The sequence below is a fragment of the Synchiropus splendidus genome, chromosome 1 (assembly GCF_027744825.2).
Source record: "Synchiropus splendidus isolate RoL2022-P1 chromosome 1, RoL_Sspl_1.0, whole genome shotgun sequence".
In the NCBI taxonomy this organism is placed as follows: domain Eukaryota; kingdom Metazoa; phylum Chordata; class Actinopteri; order Syngnathiformes; family Callionymidae; genus Synchiropus; species Synchiropus splendidus.
This window is the reverse complement of record NC_071334.1, coordinates 14,236,279-14,256,223: the sequence shown is the minus strand read 5'-3', so window position 1 is coordinate 14,256,223 and position 19,945 is coordinate 14,236,279. Positions and strand designations below refer to the sequence as shown.

Genomic DNA, 19,945 nt, shown 5'->3' with positions numbered 1-19,945 from the left:
AATCTAAGATGACAACGCTCTCAGTTGCATCTAAATAACTACAGTACAAATGCCGTTAGGACAGCGCATTTACTGTTGTTGTAAATCTACTTTAACGTCTTGTGCAATGTCATGTGTTATTCAAAACACCACTCAAGTGCCATCCACATTTGTGTGTTGAACTATCCTAAACTAACCTCGTTTGAGTGAGAATATAAATGTCATGTAAACCAGTGGCTCTTATAGCAATTCAGCTGTTGCAGTGCGTTACAGGATGAATGGTGAAGGGGTATTTGCAATTTTAAAATTAATATTTTTATCAGTTTTGTGTGATAGTTGTACAGTATTTACAAAATATAAATTTATAAATGAAAGTCTTGGAAAAAGACCACAGTTCAAGTCAAGACTAAAACCATGGTCTTCCTTCATGTTAATGATCTCATACTTGAGGTCCAGTAACTGCTGTTTTTTTTTTTCATACAACAACCCAACAGTTTTCCCAGTTGACTGCAAGACTGAGAAGAGCGGTTGCTCGGTGACACTAGAACTGAGCTCCTGCTGGAGGTTGCGGTCGGGACGCCAGAGGAAGGGGGCGGGGCCCGGCTGCCGTGTGTGTGAGAGTGCGTGTTGCAAACCCGTCACACTTGCTCGCGGGACACTGTCAGACTCCGCCGAACTTCCCGAGGTCCCACCCGGACACTGGCACTTCGAGTTCCCCCCCCTCCACCCCGGCGGCAGCTGCGTGGGTCGGTTCAAAAGGCTGTCGTCAATGTCGGCGTGGGTCGCCGAGTGGATCCCGGAAGAGCTCGAAGTTCAGGTTGCCAGCTTGTTTGTATAGTTCCGATGGACTTGCGCTCCGTTTCCTCTAAGTTCTGACGAAGTCTGGGCTCCGACGAACCGCAGAAAATGAAGGAGGCGAAGAAGAAGCGACTGTACGTGGTGGTGGACGTGTTGTGTCTGATCGTGGGTGAGTACCGAGCTGCTGCATGTCAGCTGAAGCTGGTGGAGTGGAAGTTGTTTAAATGCACAATGAAAGAGAAGACAACCGCATGTTGTAGCACAACACACAGTCAGACAGTCTGTTGCCATCAAACAGGAATTCAGCTGCTCCACATTCAACATTTCCCATGCACGTGAATGCATCACTGCAAGTACATTTATATGTCAATGTTTTGTTTCTGTTTAACTTTCCAGTCGAGTTAGACGGACTTACTTAATGCTGGTGCATGTACAATATGGTTTGATGGACTGACTACACACCACAAACACAGTTAAAAACGCAATATATCATTTTTACAATGATAATTATTTGTTACGATTAAAAGTCCCTAAAAGCTAATAAATGCCAACGTAAACTCGTTCACACAGTTCCAATATATTACACCGACAATTCTAGTGACGGAAAGTTGCATTTTAAAAAATCCAATTTAAATGCATGTTTTTCTCATTTGAGTGAAGACAGAATCCAGATAGTGGTGGCATATCATGAGCCCAGTTATTATGAAGAAGCAATATTAATACATTAAAGATAAGGCTGATGCTTGTTACAGACAAAAACAATGTATGTTCATAATCTCTATTATGAACGGTTGAAGTAAATTGATCCAGTGTCACAATTGGTTGAGCCATTACTGTGCTTTTCATTTGTACTATTTGTACTTTTTTGTTGGATATTTAAGCAAACTAGCGTTTTTTGTCACCTTTTTCACTGTGCTTAGTACCACCTAGTACTGTTTTTTTGTTTGTTTTTATTTTTTAAGAGCTCACAATGTGACCCCGTTCTATCAGGACCTGGATTGTTTTTTTCAGGAATGTGAACTAGTCACTGGTAACTGGTCACATGGGCCACCATCTAACATTTCTTTATCGAGTCAAAGGTCAGTTCAAGTGTTGACAAATCAAAGTCAGACGCTTGTCCTACTTTACTTGGGGTGGAAACCCAGATGTGAGTAGGTTCAGATCTAAAATGTCCAAAAAAAGGGCGGAATGCTACTTTTTAAAAACGGTTTAACGTTATGACCCTGCTTCACTCAACTGTCTTTCGCTCATGCCTCACCTGTTGTGCTGTAAAACCGTACTTTCACTCTTCCACACAGAGCCAAGAAGGACAATGATTGATCTTGCCGCTAAAACAAAGTGTATGACTACAGTATATTGCTCCAAATCACTGAGAGAAAAGTCAGCTTCTCCCACAGACAGCCTCAGGAAGCTGAATGTTTGTGTATGTAGATCTGATATGTGAGCCGTTTTTCATTGTTTCTCTTTCTTTCATTTTTTGCCCTTGATTCCTTTTAATGCTGTCCTACTTTCGCTGAACCCTTCAACTGTCTGCTCCCTGCTTTGTTGTTTTGTTTGTCACAGACCTTAGCGCGGGAAATCAATTTTAATTTAAGGATTGTGATGACTTTTTTTTTTTTATTTGATTGATAAATATAGGTGTGTGTTTGAGGACAAGTTGTGCTCACACGCAGCCTCTGAAGATAATGTGCCAGTGTGGAATGTACCAGTGAGGTGTCACCACGGCCAAGTGTTATGTCATGGCTTGGTTGTCAGTGTAGTGTTCGTCTGTTGTTGTGTCTCCACTGGTGATGTTGGGAAGCCGGTGGGAGGGTAGTGGCGTTGGAGTGTTGCTCCATGAGGAGGGATCAGTATGGCGGGAAAGACGGCGATGGACTTCTGAGTGGATCACAGTCTAGAAGCTACTGACCTTCCTGCGACCGACTCATCTCCACATCAACCAAGAGCTTTATGTGAGGGTGTCCCAACCATGTAGTGATAACATGACGGAGCTTGTGGTCACCCTGTCGGTGGCAGAGATGATTCTGCTGGATGAGGCTTTTGTTTAGTTTGGAATGTCAAGTTAGCTGGTAACTTAAACGTCTACAGGGAACATTAAGTCTTTACCCAAAATGATTTGTCTCATTGTCGTGGTGGTCTGATCCACATTTAAGACCCACAGACATCCAGAATTTTCAGTCATGTTTTTACTACATTAGATGCTATAAATGAATGACAAATTCAGTGAAAACAACCTTGTTTCCGATGTATATGCAGAGTGCAGTGCCTCCTATCTGCTGAGGTCCAGAAACCCCTGGATTATCTCGGGAGATTCCATGTATCCTTGATGACGTTTTCAGTTTACTGAGCTGTTTTAGCACTGAACTGTGAACTCATCAAACAGAGATAACAGTAATCAATGTTTCTAAGTCGTAGAAATTTTGGATTTGCAAACAGAGAGAGCCATCGTGGGTTTCTCTTCTACAAGCAGGCTGATGCTGGCTGCGGCCCCCTTGTGGCCCCACGGTGTCCCGAGCAAATGACTAATAATGGATTTTGGAGGTGCTTCGCTTGTCAGCACAATGAGTGGAACCGTCTTTTCACCAAAGGCCCAGTTCAAAAGCCCCTTTGTGTGAAAAGTAATTCATATTTAATTTGTCTCTGGATGAGTTACGGGAGAGTCGCTCTGAAAGGGCTCGGTGGCCTTTGGTGAGTCATGACTGTGGCCATTAATGAAAGACAGGTGTTGCATCAGTTTGTACCTCACTACAGGATCAAATTCTCTCAACTCACAAAATAAGACGCGCACAAACCCCCCTCCCCACCACCACCCTGTCAAGTCCTTCTGGCGCTGTGATTCGTTTTTGTTTCCATCTTCCCTCCCTTCCTCTGGTTCTGCCAGTCTTTGTAAGTCTACACTCAGCACAAATACACAGTGGGTGTTGTCTCTCAGCTCGGTGAGGAAAAAGCCAGGCTTAACCTCTCCCTGCCCGCGGCTCAGATTCAGGTGCTGCAGCGCGGCTCTGCCAGCTTCATTAGAAATATGATCGCTACTATAATAAGACAGTGACTCTGGAGACTCATTGAGCTTGAGGCGAGAGTCATCACAACAACCACACACAAGTTTGTGTAATGTTGTTTTGAGAAACCTGTTCCGTTGAAAGGCTTTTGTTATCATGGCACACACATATTGTTTTGAAAAAAACATTACTGGTTTGGAAAGTAATGACGGACTTATTCAGGTTTCGTTGTTACATCACTTTGATTTCATTGTCAGTGCTTAGGCTTTTCTGCAGTCTGCCAAGTTTCATCAGGAGTGCACTGTTGATCTTTGTCTCTTGGAAAAGTTGCTGTGAAGCCATTGCTGTGCCTCATGGGACGCGTCATTTGACTGGTTGTAGTGTGGATTTTTCTGCCACAGGCCACTTCAAATCACATCAGGGGCTCGATGTGGGCCGTAGGCCTTAAGTTGGACCTATAGATTTAATATTTCTGGGTCAGAATTCAAGACTCGAACCAGAGATTGAAGCTTTGGCTGCTTCCATCTCAGTACATAGTAATAGTGAAACAGTGTGCTCATTTTCCGAGATCAGTAGGTGGCGCTCTAGGTTCGAAAATGATGTTTCATTGAAATGGTTGTTCAAATCTAAAGATATTTTAGTGGCCTGCCATCTAGTGTGCTACTGTTTCATGAAGCTTCATAAGCCCGATTAAATCTGTGGTGCCCAGTTTTGATTTGAACTTCTGCTTCGGATGTCTGTGATCACTAAGGTCCTTGATAATCTGTGTCTCATTTCAATTGAGGGAGCTAATCTAAAACCTCCCTGTCTCATATTGTCGACACAATGGCCGCCCCCATTGTACCATCCACAGGAACTAAGGTCCTGTACTAGGGGATCTTCCAGAGAGCCTCGGCGTCATTCAGTAAGTAAAGATGCTAAACCTCCACCACTAATCCCTGTGGCAGCAGATTCCAAATCCTTCCTTCCCCAGCTGCATCTTAGAATGGCGCCATGAAGATTAGAACTGCGATAGGTGAAGAGGCAAGGCCACAGCAGGGAGAACTAGCAGGCAGAGGAGGCTTTCTAAAACCTGTACTTACTTTGTTATTGGCTTCAAATACAGAGCCTGTGTCTTGGGGGAGTGGTGTCTCCTCTCTTGAAAATGTCCTGTCTCCAACATCCTGTTGTGCAGACTGCTTGTGATCGTTCACCCACGGTCACATGCTTTTATTCTTTTGAATTCACGCATCACTGTCTTGCGAAGATTGTGCTGCAGTATAACATCGAAGAGCGGCTTCACCTCGTTCTCACGACATATGTCGCATGTGAACCCGATCTGTTGTTTGTTGGTGAAGTCTTGCCGCTGCGTCTCCAGGGAGCCGGACCTCTGAGGTTGGCCTTTTTGGGACGGGAGATTGTCCAAAGTTCTCTGAGAAACTGAGCTGGCTTCATGGGAATTGTTATCCTCAGGACAAGTGTGTCATGGAAACCGTACCAAGAAGCAAACACACACTCCGCAGAGACACTTGTGTTTTTATTTCTGCTGGTCATGTCATAGAAGTTGAATGTTGAGAAAACAGCGTGAGAAGCATCAACCAAAAATATTTTTTGTTCACTTCAGGAATGTGGATTTGGTAGCTCTCAAGTTCTCTCTCACATGTCCATTTTTGTTAGACTCTGATAGCCAGGTCTAGCTGCCCACCCACTCCCCCCAGCCCTCTCCTGCTGGTACCCACCCTCCTGCACTGTTGCAGTTAAGCATGCGTAAGTGATGGACGGGGCAAAGCACCGGATTAACACTGTAGAATGGGCAGCGGTAGTCGGCTTTGGTGACTGTTGAAGTTGGGCGTTCCTCTTGTGAGCTCGAATTCCGGAGGCCACCATCGGCTGAACGTTGAAGGCTCAGCACATATCTTCCACATTAGTCAGTTCTTCTTGGGCTGCGGCAGTCACACGGAGGGAGTGTTCTGTTGTTTTGCTGCAGTGCAACCTCTTTTGCCATCAGCCTTGTTTACACAACCTGGTGTAAAAAGAAAACTTGTTGTTACGTGATAGAATCAGAAAAACTGTATTAATCCCAATTTAACTTGCTCCATAAACAACAAAAATATCAATACGAAATGTAATGTATAAAATGCAAATACAAATAGAGGATTGAGTTGTTAATTTTAGAGCAGGCAATTTTTAAAAGAATTTAAAATTAATATCCATTAAACAGATAATATTTGCTGACATTACTGATGTAAATAAAACATTTGGAATTAAAAGTGCTGCTAATCTTCTTGGAAAATAGCTTGAATTTGAAACACTGCCACCCAGTGGCAGGAGGCCAAGCTCATCATGGCCAGAAAATTGACTTTTCACTTCACAATGATAAAGGTGGACCACTAGAAAATGCTTGTTTCACAATTGCTGTTGTATGGAGTTAAATCTTAGCCATCAAATACCAAATAAAAATTAATTATTTTTAATCCAAAAAGAACGTTTTGAGTATAAACTTTGTTTTTTATTATTATTTTCTCATTAGAAAGTATTTACAAATTGAAAACGTTTTTTTCTTCAAAACATTTTATTTATTTATTTTTTTTTTTTCAAAATTTTTTTCAAAATATGAATCCAAAATATTTGGCGCCAATTGTAGTGTTTCCATGTTTTATCCTTAAGTGTGTACAGAGTGTATGCATCTGTGTGCATGTGCCACACCTTTTTCTTAGAGAGACGGCGCCACTTACAAGCCTGGCATCCATTTCAGTCATTTCTCAGATTCACACCATCTCATCTATATGTTTTTGCCAACGTCATTGTACTCAAGGAAACAGAAAATGTAGTTTTAGTACTCTCCCACTGACGCATTATTTTGGTAACCAGAAACTTTAATGGTAACACGGAGAAACCTTGTGGAACTAAGGAAACCAGGATGGGAAACTAATGTGAAAATGCTGGCGTCTGGATCCCACCAGCGGCGCGGAGGAAATGCAGCACAGTACCATAGTAACACCTTCACTGAAGTGACATGAATGTTTGGCTGCTCAGTGGGGAAATGCTTGTTTACACTCCAGGAGGCTTCCATGAGCATTGAAATGGTGGAAAACACATTGCTAGACGTGAGACGTCGGCACCATCCAGCAAACGTTCCAGCCGTGACCCAGAATGAAATTCAGACCAACGCTTTGACTTTGCACACCTTTCAAATATGACAAATGAAAACACAGACTGTTTGCTTTTCATGTTAGTGGGGCACATATCCATGAGACGTTCAGGTGCACTTTTACCAAGGAGAAAAAAAAAATAATGTTTGAGAAGGAGGGATGAAAATAAGAGGAGACGGCATCCAGGGAGGACAAAGTCAGCCTGGAGTCTGAGGCGGCAGGACTATTGTGGTGCGGCGTAATTGCACATCTGCCGGCTTCACAAAGCTCCAGCCGCCCATCGTGGCCGCTATATTTACAACAGAGCGAGAAGTGTGCAATCGAGAGACCGAAGAGCAGAGGAGCAGGAACGGGAGAAGATAGTGGACCATGTGACTCATCGGTGGTGAGAAGAGAGGCTGAGTTCTCCAAGCACAGAGGACTTCATGTCTTTGAAGGGAACTCTCTCTTCTTACTTACAGTAAATCTATAACAGACATGATCTAGATTTTCGATGACGATGCCGTGCTGTTTTAATGCAAATGTCTTGTTTGCAGCATTGTCTTTTTAGTTATTGGTGGACGTTTTGGTTTGGTAGACATTAAATGTTGTCCGGCTTCTACGATACACACTTGCAAATTAAGAGGTGTAGACTCGCAACCGCTAATGTTTACCAGTTTGCCGACGGGTCATGGAGAAGCCTCTGACATCCCTAAATAGAACCAAGGTCTTTAAAACGCCATCTTCCAACTTCAAACAGACGTCTTGGAGAGAGAGCTCTTGATTGACTGGCAGCTTGAAGTTGACTTCCTGGACACATTCCAGACTCTTCCCTCCATCTGACGGCTCTGCAGAAAGAACATTCCTCTGTATCCTAAAAAAGTCGGTCCGCCCTGCTCTGCATCCGTTCCCACTGTCCGTGCGTTTGGATTTTCTCTGCTGTAAAAAGACGGACCAGTTTTTTACCCAGTGGTGAGGCGGCTTTGGAACACTCTCAGTTTGGCTTTTGGGGTCGTCTTGTGGTGTCTCAGAGGCCTTGATATGTCTGCAGACCTTGCTATTTTGTGCAGTGGTCAGTGGTGTGTGTACGTCTGCGTTTTTTCAACTGAGTGACCAGTTTGTTTCTTAGAGATGTTTAGTTTTGGCACTCGGACGTAAACAAACACCTGGGGTTGTCTAATCCTTCTGCCACCTGGACATCAAAACAAGCTGTGGAAAGATCAAGAACGAAAAATATATTCTTAGAAATGTCTGTCTTTTATTCAAGGGTCATGTGGGGGCTGGATCCTGTCATCACCACGGGTTAAGATCCCTGGGAAACCTGGAGCATATGAACATATGGTTCAACCATATGTGTTGCTTTGTTATCTTGCCCAAAACAGTTTTTTAATTGTTTACAAAAGCATAATTATAATTTTGTATTACATATTATTATATTTAGAAATTCATTAAAAACATAATAAGTCTGTTTCTTTCTCTCTATTTACATGGAATAATGTGGCTTTCTAACCATTAAATATAAATAGACAAATACAAAATGCATAAATAGATTGCTTCTTCCTGAGCGCTCAGTTGAGTAGTGAAATGTTGCTGTCAAGCACACACCTTTCTTTCAGTTTACTTTTGTTTACATTTGTTTGTTTTCAGTTGAACCAGATTTTTTCAACATATGCAGTGTGTTTTATTTGTTGTTTATCTTCAGGTCAGGCCACATGTTGTTTAAACAGCAGGTTCAGTTGTCGGATCACGTAACATATTGCAATTTGCAGACAAAAAAAAGATACATTTTTATCACTTCGTTTATTTGTTGTCTTGGCTCTAAAGCCGGTGCCTGTTCTTAGTCGTTTTGTGAGTTGGATTTGATTTAGTCAGTGAGTCAATGCCAGAAGTGGAGAGGACTGAAATGGGCAGTCCAAAAAGACAGATTCTTGGTCCATCACAGACTTTGAGTAGATAAGAACCAGGGTGGGTGGGTCAATTTGCAACAACACGGCATCTTGCTCAAGAGAATTTTCCAGGTGCATCCTGCGCAGGACTCGAGCCTAAGACCAGATAGAAGGCTGACACCTACCGTTGTCTGTCGATAACTCCCTGTGAGAGATGGCAATGTTGCGTGTGGGTAATGGAAAGCCTGCTACTCCCTGCTGTTCCTCATTATCCAGATAAATGGTTGGAGATAAATTCTGTTTCATTCAAAATCGCGGCCTTCAGATGAAACAGCTTTTGTTTAGAACTCTTTCTAAACTGGGCAACAACACAGAAACACAACCAGTGTTCCAACCGTTCAGAGAAAAGAAGCATGAAAGTGTTTCGCCTCCACTTCCTTCCAGATGGAAGTAGAAACAGGCAAAGTGGCCACATCACCAAACCAGCCTGTGTGAGGATCAGCCTGGCAACAAGCGCCGATAGCTCTGTTGTCGCTTAGTGTGCCACGTAGCTGGTGAGATAACAGTGGAGCAGATACTGATGGAGGGAGTTTTCCTCTCCAGACCAGGTGTTAAGCAGCTGCTGGAGACTCGCAACTGATCAAGAGCGAGAAAGAGGAAGAAAGTCATTATGCGGATTGTTGACCAACTTCATGCGCCGCCTCTGCACTCACTTCAAGTGAGTTTTGCTTTGATTTAGTTTCATTCCTGAAGTCACCATTCTCCTGAGAGGATGGTGAATATCTGCGATGAATCGATCAGACCTTAAAGTGACAAGTTGCAGTATCGACGTCATGACTTGAGACAAAGTAGCTAATACAGTGGCTTGACGTCCTTGCTTATGTACCTTAACATTAGTTTACCTTTGGTCCGGTTCAGGTTATCAACAGAGGAATGTGGGCCAATGATGGCTGCAGTGGCCTGTGCTGACTCAGCGTTATCCGCGCCTTGGTTAAATAGTTGCTTTTAAACTATTAACAATATATTAATCACTGACTCCATCTTGTATATTATAGAGATATAAGTTTAAAAAAATACACTTGATTTAGTGTGACTCTAAATTGGTGATGGATTTCAGTACATGAACTGAAGTTAGTCTGTGAAGGTGGCAACTGCTCCTCACTGGTCACTTTACAATTGCTACATTCCACATTCCAATTGTGGAATCCAAATTCTGTTTGTGGGATTATCTGATAACCTGGTGAAATGCAACTGTTTCACACATTGCACCGTCAAATCTTAGTGAATGCCACTGTGACCAAGATGGTGGAGGGAGATCAGCATTCAGTATGCAACAACGGTCTACAACTCCAAGAGATGGAGGGGATTTGGTCAAAAGGTCTGGGTGAGACACAGTGTTGTTGGGAAGAGTGTGGTCACTCAGTTGTGTGAGTTTTGGACCTGTATTGAGGTCCAGAGATTCTGGGCCCAAGTCATCAACATTGTTTACCCCAATATTTGTGTATTCACTTATTTATTCCCATATTTTCCTCCTAGATAAAATCTGATGAAGAGTAGAAGTAGTGTTCAAGGTTGCAACAATCCTTTGAGGCCAAGGCAGTTTCACGTTGTTCATGTGTGCGTCTAAACTTTCCGTCTCCTGGTGATTCATGGTTTCCTCTCTTCCTTTTGTTTTGTGTTCTGTGTGTTAAATACAAGTTTGATGACATACAATGGGAGCTTTAGTGTTCACTATCCTTCCACACAGAGCTTCTTTTCTTATCAGCTCCTCCTCTATGAAGCTCCATTTGTTTCTTTATAGCCGACCTTGTGATTTTTTTGACTAATCTGTCGCCTCTGATGTCATCGGAGACAACAGTGTCACCTGATATCTGTTTTCAAGGCCGTTGTACTTTCACTTGTGTTGAATCTGCTCTTTGTCTTATTGCTCGTAATTGAAACTGTTGCTTTAGTCTCAGCATGGCGCAGACAGCAGTGCGACTCTGTCCGTGTGTTTGTGCAGAACTGCTGCAGCTGAACACCGCTCCACCTTCCACACGTGTATTTGTCTTCAGTCTCGGAGGTGCGGATGCTTGGTCGCTCACCAGTCAATCAAAGGGGGAGTCCTGTTTGAATGGTGTCAGAACCTGACGGCCGGTGGGGAACTGTAAAACTGTCATCACGCTGTACAAGTCTGACTGGTTTCTCGCACAGACGTCAGCGTGCAATGTTTTAACGCTGGACCCCACACCTGTCCGTGTAATGTCTAGGAACCTCATGCAGTCAATATTATTACAGCTAAATGCTTTACATTTAAGTGATGTCACACTTCATTTTTAACTTCAATTTAAAATATTGTGACTGTCATATAGTTTTTGAACTCCGTTTTCTACTATATACCCCGACATTACAATGTCACATTGAAATTGTATTGGTGCTTTGTCCACATGAATGACAAAAACATTTATTCAGTGTATTTTAAATCAGTTTGTCATGTTTATTGGCTCATATTTTGAATGTGATGTGTCCATTGTTTTGTTGTGCTTTACTGATCTGTTTTTGTCTGAAAGTCTACCTCCTGACTTAAATCTCATGTTCCGTTCTTGAGTTCTACAGAGATTTTAAAGACTTGTGTGTCTCAGTGGTTGTGACAGCTTGTGGTCGTGGAGCTACCCTTTCTGAATAAAATACTAAAATAGATGTGGTGGTCAAAAATAGTCATTTTAATAACCTTGGTTTTCTAAACCACATCTTTGGCTCGTGTCTGTAAAGGCTAGTGTGGTTGTTCATGCAATGCTGTGAATAGTGACTTGGTTTTGGACGCTTGTGTTTTGTTGTTGTGCTTCACCTCTCTTCAACATCATGGCCCGGTCTTGCTCATCCACTAATACAATTCCAATCATCTTACTATAAATCTGTTAGTAAACTGTCTCATGTATGCAAGCATCGCGATTTTTTCCCCACGTTTCCCCAGACGCAATGATTTCAGTGTTTTCTTTCCGTCCCGGTGGGGTTGTTTCGTCATTGTGATTTTAGACCTGGAGGTCCCGAACCAGTGAGAAAACAATTTACCTATCCTTAAAGAAATGTTTCCACTTCCTGCTGAAGAAATGATGTCATGTCTGAGCGTGTGTTGAACAGGTTACGCATGTGTTGTTACAGCTTTGAGCATTTCACCCGGTTTCATCTGCAGACTCATGAGTTCAAACCCTGATGACTTGGTCAGAATGAATACCTGTGAGATTTGCTGCAATGTTATCTATAGATTTAGACTGAGCAAGTCTCATTTGGCTGGTTTGTTTGCTCTTCAGCGGGGCTGCCGTCTCTCATCATGAACGTGATCTTCAAGCCCTACCAGAGAGGCATCTACTGTGACGATGAGACCATCATGTACCCACTCAAGCCCGACACCATCACACACGGCATGCTGGCCGCCGTCACCATCTCCTGCACCGTTGTCATTGTAAGGATACAGTAAATATCCCCCAGACAAACAACTCCAGGTGGATCAAAGTACGAAAGCGTGTTTGTTGTTGTTAAAGCGCTGTTGTCTTCCTCTTGCAGATTTCCTCTGGAGAGGCCTACCTGGTCTACAGCAAGAGGATCTACTCCAACTCAGACTTCAACCAGTACGTCGTCGCGCTCTACAAGGTGGTGGGAACCTACTTGTTTGGAGCAGCTGTCAGTCAATCCCTGACGGACCTGGCCAAGTTCACAATCGGCCGCCCGAGGCCTAATTTCATGTCCGTGTGCGCCCCAAAAGCGTGCACGGGTTACATGCCGGTGATCAACTGCACGGGCCAACCTCTGGATGTCACCGAGTCCAGGTAGAGCCACAGCTCGTGGCTTCAGCTGTAGCCGGGGATGGTTTGTGTTTACTGCTTCCTCCTTGTTTTGCAGGTTGTCATTCTACTCTGGCCACTCCTCTTTTGGGATGTACTGCATGCTGTTCCTTGCGGTACGTTTACCACATCTGCCGGGCAGGTTATGTTTTTGCTGTCTGTCTCATCCCAACATACTGTAGCTTGAAAAGTTCTGAGCCTATTCGATTAGGGCTGGGCAATATGGCAAAATAATTATCTTTATTTATTTATTTTATTATTTTATTTTTTAATAACATCTGTCATTAGGACGACAGAATGTTATTTAAACATACTAAGCAATCTCCATTCAACCACTGTAGAATATGTGACAGTTCCACCTTAACAAAGCAAATTTAGTAAAACAGACATGACAACAATCACTCAGCACATGGATTGAGTCACAGGAAGTGACATCATGATACGTCGGAAAGTGTCACCATCAGCAAAAGTTGACAAAACATCTTACAAACAGGCAGCTGAATACATGTACTGTAATATCAGTACCAGGCATTTTGTGAGCGTCCGCTCCTGCAGCAACAGAATGCACATGCTTCTTTACTTCTATAATGCTTCCACCCCAGCCATAATCACACCAGAGCAGGAGCTGCAGTACTGGTGGCAGGAAGTGTACTACATTTGAGTGTACTAAATAAAACCCTCATGTGAACTACATGTTGTACACACATAAACTTGAAGAAGCCGTAACTGCGTTCAGAAGCTAAATGGAGCTGTTAAAATGGTTTCAGTGTCACAGCAGGTCAAGTCAGAGATGTGGTCTCCAGGACAGCGGCGGCTTTTCCTTCCCACTGATGATTGTGTAAAAATACCTGTTCACCTTATTGGCTTTGACTCATCTGCGTGTGTTTAGTGTGGCAACACTTTCATCTGCTGAGCAGCTCAGTCGAGTCATACTCGGTGTGAGGCTCCAAGCGGTTGAGTCTGTCCGCTCTAGATAAGAAGGTTTATGATATTGTTGTGTCCTTGTTGGAGCGTAGAGTCGGGTGTTCTCTGTTACCTTGGAGATAAATACTGCAGAGGTCATAATATCCTCTCAAGAGCCATCTCATGGCCAAATGACTGTGTTGTCGCGTGTAATGTAATTTAAACAATTGAAAGTTTGGGTCATCGCAGCGATCGTTCGATTGTTCACATGGAAAACAGCATGTGGACCAAGCAATGCATTGGCAACACAATATTTCATTTTAATTTTTTGAAACCCAGAAAAACCAAAGAAAAATCATGAGATATTCAAAGGGATTTCAAAGAACTAAAAGAATGAAATGAAAGGACTTTGTAAAATTTAGTTTTGGAGAATACTGACAGACGGATCTTTTCCAGGCTCAGATATGACATAACATCTTTTAACCATTCACTCCATTTTCCGCTCCAGCTGTACGTGCAGGCGCGGCTGGTGGCTAAGTGGGCTAGGCTCCTCCGGCCCACCATCCAGTTCTTCCTGGTGGCCTTTGCCGTGTACGTGGGCTACACCCGGGTGTCGGATTACAAGCACCACTGGAGCGACGTGCTGACGGGGCTGCTGCAGGGAGCGCTGGTCGCCGTGCTCAACGTGAGTCTCCGCACCCACGTCCCTGAATGGGAATATTCATCGTAAAGAATGTTTGCATCATGTTTGGATGACACACACCACCGAGTCGTGGAAAAAGACCACGCGGGCCAGAGAAAGGCAGAAATAACAGAGACTCCTCTATCTCTGAATGCTGTCATGGTTTTGGAATTTCCATTCAGCAGGGAAAAGTGAGGCTGCGACGGGAGTCTTTGGGATTCGTGTTCACTGAAAATGGCGTTTTTGTGGAACGGTATTATGCCAACTTCTATGCTAGCCACTGAAGTCAGCTCAAGGCTTCCCTCCCTCAAGCCTTTCACTCCGGCACGTTGGTGTTCTTATAATACCCCGAGGATGAAGCGCAGTAATTGGCCCCCAATTTTTTTGGGCGGGGGGGGGTCAGTTAGATGCTGCCACTGCATCAACACACAACTGACCACAGCAGCATCAACCTCTGAAAGAAGGACGTGCCAAAAAAAGAAAGAAAAGAAGGGTCAAAGGTGATAGAGACATAAAGGTATGTTTGCATTTCATTATTACGTTATCAGAAAGATTTATAACCTTCTCTGTGTCTTGAACTGAAAAATATGCATGACAACAACAATGTGTGTTTTAATTGTGGATGAATAATTTTAAATACAAGGACATTATCAAAGGACAAGCATCATGATTTTTGTTGTTACCTCTGCCTGTCATTATTGTTTGGGCAGAGATTATGTCGTGCTAGTCATGTTGGTTGAGTTTTAGCTTGGGAGACACGTAGAACTTCTATTTCATGCTAAAATATATTAGAGCACCAGTTACTGCTGGCTGATGATTCAGCAGGTGAGGGTTTCCTCGCGTTCATAAATGGAATTACCAGTAGTTGTATGTGTCAATATGACATGTTCAACACAGTTTTCATCATTGCTTGCTCCTTCATTACAGAGTTACAGGCTCCTGAAGTCATCAGTGACAGAAGAAAGACCAAGTGGACACAATGTGATCCGTGAGCTTACTCAAGTAAGCCAGCACTTTGTTCCAGGAAAACTTGGGAGGAAACAAAAGTTTTCAGAAAACTGCCAACACTTGCCGTTGATATTCTGGTTTCAATTCTGTCATTTCATTTGTTGTTTTAAGTAGTAAAAAATGAAGCTAAAAGTTCTAAATGCAGAATGGAATGCAGACATACATTAACTTTTTATTTGTTGTTGATTCATTTGGACAGGTTTGACGGTCTAGATTTGCAGATAGTTGTTCATTTGTGTCAGTACTTTGACCTAAAATAATAAAACTGCAATGACTTAAACTCAGTGCTGGCTGTTGTGTTTTGTTTTATTTCCATTAAGTGTCACTGGTGTGGGTTAAATACACAATACAATACAGGGGCGTGTTACCCTCCTCAGGGGCCACCATACAACACGTGGTAATAGAGGTCCTCAGTGAAACACATGGGTTCTGATCGAAGTCCTCCTCAGGTGAATATCAGAGAATAACAGGTGTATTATGCTCATGCCCCTGTATATAGACCTGTATATAGAGCAATAGTCAGTTGCACGATTCCCTGTGAGTCCAAAGGGAGCTGGTGTGGCTCCTGCGTGTCTAACAATAAGATCATTCTAATGCCAAGTGGCCATCCCTGGGATGCAAAAAAGGCTTGTTCCGTCTCTGAGTTCTCAATGTAGAGCTGGTGCGGATCTGGATTCGCAGAACCTTGGTGCCTTCTATAGAAACAGCTCACCTTCAAACTAGTGTAAGCAGAACTATGATGTGAAGTGTTGCTCCGGTGGAAGAAAGCAACACTGGCAACATGATGAGTCCAGCACCAGTATGCTGTTCTGCGCATGACATTTGTGGAGACATAGAAGACAATTGAGGAATCTTGTATGTAACAAGCGTGTGTGAAGGCCGACGTGTTTAGCAGACATGACTGTCCAGCTCATTTTGTAAAAACATATAATGACACACCCTCCAACAAAGTCAGAGTTTGTGAGCTTGAAACACCTTTAGTGGGCGTCCAAGGACTCTGGGCTCTCCTCAGGGCCTCTTCCACTACTGTTGTTGAAGTAAAGGGATGTAAAGAATGTTTCAAAGCCACAGGGACTTGAGCCCAGGGCTGCAGCTAACAATTATTTTCGTTGTCGACTAATCTATTTATTGTTTGTTGATTCGTCGACTACCGATTGTGAATATCTGTTTAACCTAAATTTGCTTAAATCATCTCACTGTGATACTCCTGACACCATACGTTATTAAACAAATATATTACAATAATGACACACCATCCAGGAACATGTATTAACCCTGTGAAGCACGAAGCAGAACAGAGGCCTTTATTGTCCTGGAGAAGAATTTAAAATCATCAGTATTCATATGTGTATCTCATATAAAATATCTGATCAACATCCACTTCAAAAGGTCTTATTTGAATACTAATCCAAAACAATGTGTTCAGTGTAGCTCCCTAGTTCAGTTCTGGTTATTATTAGGAAGAGGAGAGAGACCGAGGACACTTCACTACATCACTGTAAAAAAAAGAAAAAATCAGAATTCTAAGAAAAAAGTCAGAATTCTGACTTTAACGTCAGAATTCTGAGATTAAAGTCTGAATTCTCACTTTAAAGCGCAATTATTATTATTATTATTTTCTTCACTGGCCCTCTTCCTCTTGCGTAACATCGTCTCATCCACGCACAGATTAAAATTGTCGACGTTGTCAATGACGTCAACTATATTGGTTGCAGCCCCACTTGAGCCCCTGTTAAATTCAGGGGCAATAAGGCGCTCTGGTGTCAGATCTGGAGTTCACATCTCCTTCATCTTTGCTTTTTGCAGCATTAGTCACCAAATAAATCCTAAAAGAAGGTGCAGAGGTCAATCTGTGGAGTTTGCTGTGGGTTTGGTTGTAATTTATTGGTCAAATGAGTAACTTTATTTTTTTATTGTCACTTTCCTAGTTGGTGGAACCCCCACTGACCATGGCAATAAATTCTATTCTAATTCTGAAAAAATCGTTCTTACCTAAAAGTAAGTGAAAAGTTTCTTCTGTCTCTGAGCGCAGACACACTGGTCCTGGATCGGACTGATGAAAGAAGTGGTCTCTGGTCAGGCTTGGGCCAGCTGTGCTTGGTTATTACGTGTCCACATCTGCCTTCAGATTGAATGACAGTCAACACCTGTGCAGCGGGGCGACGTGTGCTCATTCCCCGTGTGATGAATGGGGAAGTGAGTCCACACCTTTGGCTTTCACAGCGCTGCACACAATTAGATTCCCTCCTGGACGCCGCGTTTTATAGACGTGTGTGTTACAGTGCCCCAACAGCTGTGGGGAGACCTCTGACCTGACAGTCGTCATCACGGTTTCTCAGCACACAAAACCTCTGTGGGAACGCGTCCAACTGGGCTCTCTCTCTCTCTCTCTTGCAGGTGCGCTATGTGTCCACCTTCTTTAAGAAACGCCCTGCTCGCTGCAAAGAGACGGCCGACGGCGAGGAGCCGGAGAGGAAACCCAGCCTGCAGATCGCAGACTCAGAACACGGAAATCACTACAACTACCACCACAGTCCTGGGCCCGTGTGACCACGCAGCAGCTGCCCACAACCAGGTGCTCGGACCTGGGTGTGGAATGTGAGCAGGAAACGGTCTGAGTGGCCTGCAACGATGGCGTGCGAAGCTGCAACATATTGGAAATGAGTTTTGAAATTCTGGGGACCACCACGACCCCCAGCTGTTTCTCATCAACAGGACTGACTGAATTTAAGACTTGTACAGCCAAACACGAGGATGACCTTCTCTTCTGCACCACATGACATGGAGAGTCTTTGTTTTAGACATCAGTTTCGATGTTTCAGTGTAAGACACCAGGTCCAACACAAGACACATTTCACTGTTTCTTCTTGGCCATAAAATACCTGGGTGTGAAAGTGACGGCTCTCTAATAGGCTTTTTTAGTTAAATACGAGTGAGCGTTAGAGGTGATTTCAGACCTAATGAAGTGTGTGAAACAGGATGGATAGTTTGTCAAACCTGTTTCATCGCCGTCGTCTATTGAAATAGCCGAGGAGCACAAATGAAGCCAACTGAACCAACAGGCCCAGCAAGAGCTAATCCTGAAATTATATGACAATGTGAGAGGTGACTTTTGGAGAATGATAGGTTTGGCTCCTGACTGTTGTCATGGGTGACCTTTACTGCTCGTGCTGTACATCAGCATCAGATAGAGATGAGATCATCAGTCGCTGGATTGAGTGTCATTTTTCGAATGGTCACTTTAATCTGTTGCATGAAATGCTCATCATTCTGAGAGACATGTGCAAAGAATTAGCCATAACATGTTACAACACTCAAAACGGTCATGTTCTCACCGAGCGTACTTATTTAAACTACTTAAATCAGCTATGTTTCGTTTTGAATCAGTAGCAAAATACTGAAACTGCAATTGAAACTTCATTCAAAATACTGACCTCAATTCGGCTGAAAGCCAGTCATGGTTGAAACTTTCAAAAGATCCAAATATTGTTGTCGTTTTCGTGTTGGAAGAGTCAGACCACTACTACATTGGCGGTAAGAAAACATCTTTTACAACTGTAAATCAAACCTGAAGACGAAGTTTAATTTATTCTCAATGATTTTTGTTTATTGACTTCTATAAGCGCTGTTTTGTTTTGGTGCAATCACGCCTGCTTGCCACTATGAGCCACAAACACTGTGTTTGTCTGTTATGATTGTGTCTTTAGAACGTATATGCCTGCTTTCAGGTTTTGTTTCTCACAGTAGTTTAGTCCTCAAATTCTGCTGGTTTACTCCATTAACTGGTTGAAGGCAAACGTGAGTAGATTTCAAGATGATGGTGATGCTGTAGGGTTGTTAGTGAAGTCACCAAGCCCACTGCAGAAGAAAGCGCCTTCTCTGTTCTTGTGTTGACCTGGATCGGCTTTACAGTTGTAAATGCGGTCTGTCTGTGATCTCCCTCCCTTATCAGACTGGACAGAAGAGGAGCCGGGGGCGGCGGCGTGACCCCTCACCTGGTAATGATTGTGAGTCGAGGTGCTTGGAGGGGTGCGGTATCGCTGGTTTTAAACACATTTACAGCAAGAAACAGCTGGAACTGGTTGTGGTTAATTGCGACGAGCCCCTTCTTCACCCCCCCCTTCGCCTCACCTCCGCCTCCCCTGCTTCTTGCATCTATTTCATCCGAGCATAACTGCGGCCTGAGCGAGCAGGAGGAGGAGGAGGAGAAGGATGAAGGGTCATTATGATGGAAGTTCTCAGCTGGTATTGTGGCTCCATGTGCTCTTCATTTACTGGGTGTGTGCCGAAAATCAGATACAGCTGGTGTGTGTCGACGTGCCGCCGTGGTTTTGGTCGTGTTTGCTTATGCGTGTAGATGAAATCTGGATTTTGACCCAGAGGATTTCAATAAAGCTTTTTCATCTATGTATTAAATCTGTGTTTATTCTGTGAGTGAGAAATGGAGGGGATCGCTGGACGGTTCATGCAGGTGTCAACAAGAACCACAGAGCTGTAGAGGACTGAGTTAGTTGCTCCAGTAAAACAGTTTAAAAAAAAAAAAAAAAAAGGACTGTGATAATAAAAAAAATAAAAATAAATAATAAAAAGAAAAAGAAAATTCATGGTGCAAAAAATGAAGTTTGTTCCACAGAGTATCATTGTTGACTGTCTCTTAAAAATTTTATTATATTATTATACTCTGACTGGTGACAGCTCTGGACTTCAGCTCATCGATATTCCAGTCCAGTCGTCCTCAGAGCTGGTGATGGAAGGATGA

The 19,945-nt window shown here is 43.2% G+C and overlaps 1 protein-coding gene across 1 annotated transcript; it reads left to right on the top strand.

The window, feature by feature from the left end:
- The first annotated feature begins 598 nt into the window (after positions 1-598).
- Positions 599-19,608, top strand: plpp2b (phospholipid phosphatase 2b). Its single transcript, XM_053853786.1, has 6 exons — positions 599-946; positions 12,063-12,214; positions 12,316-12,578; positions 12,652-12,709; positions 14,005-14,181; positions 17,584-19,608. Exons 1-6 carry the CDS (start codon positions 886-888, stop codon positions 17,734-17,736), a joined length of 864 nt encoding a protein of 287 aa, XP_053709761.1. The 5' UTR covers positions 599-885; the 3' UTR covers positions 17,737-19,608.
- The last annotated feature ends 337 nt before the right edge of the window (positions 19,609-19,945 follow it).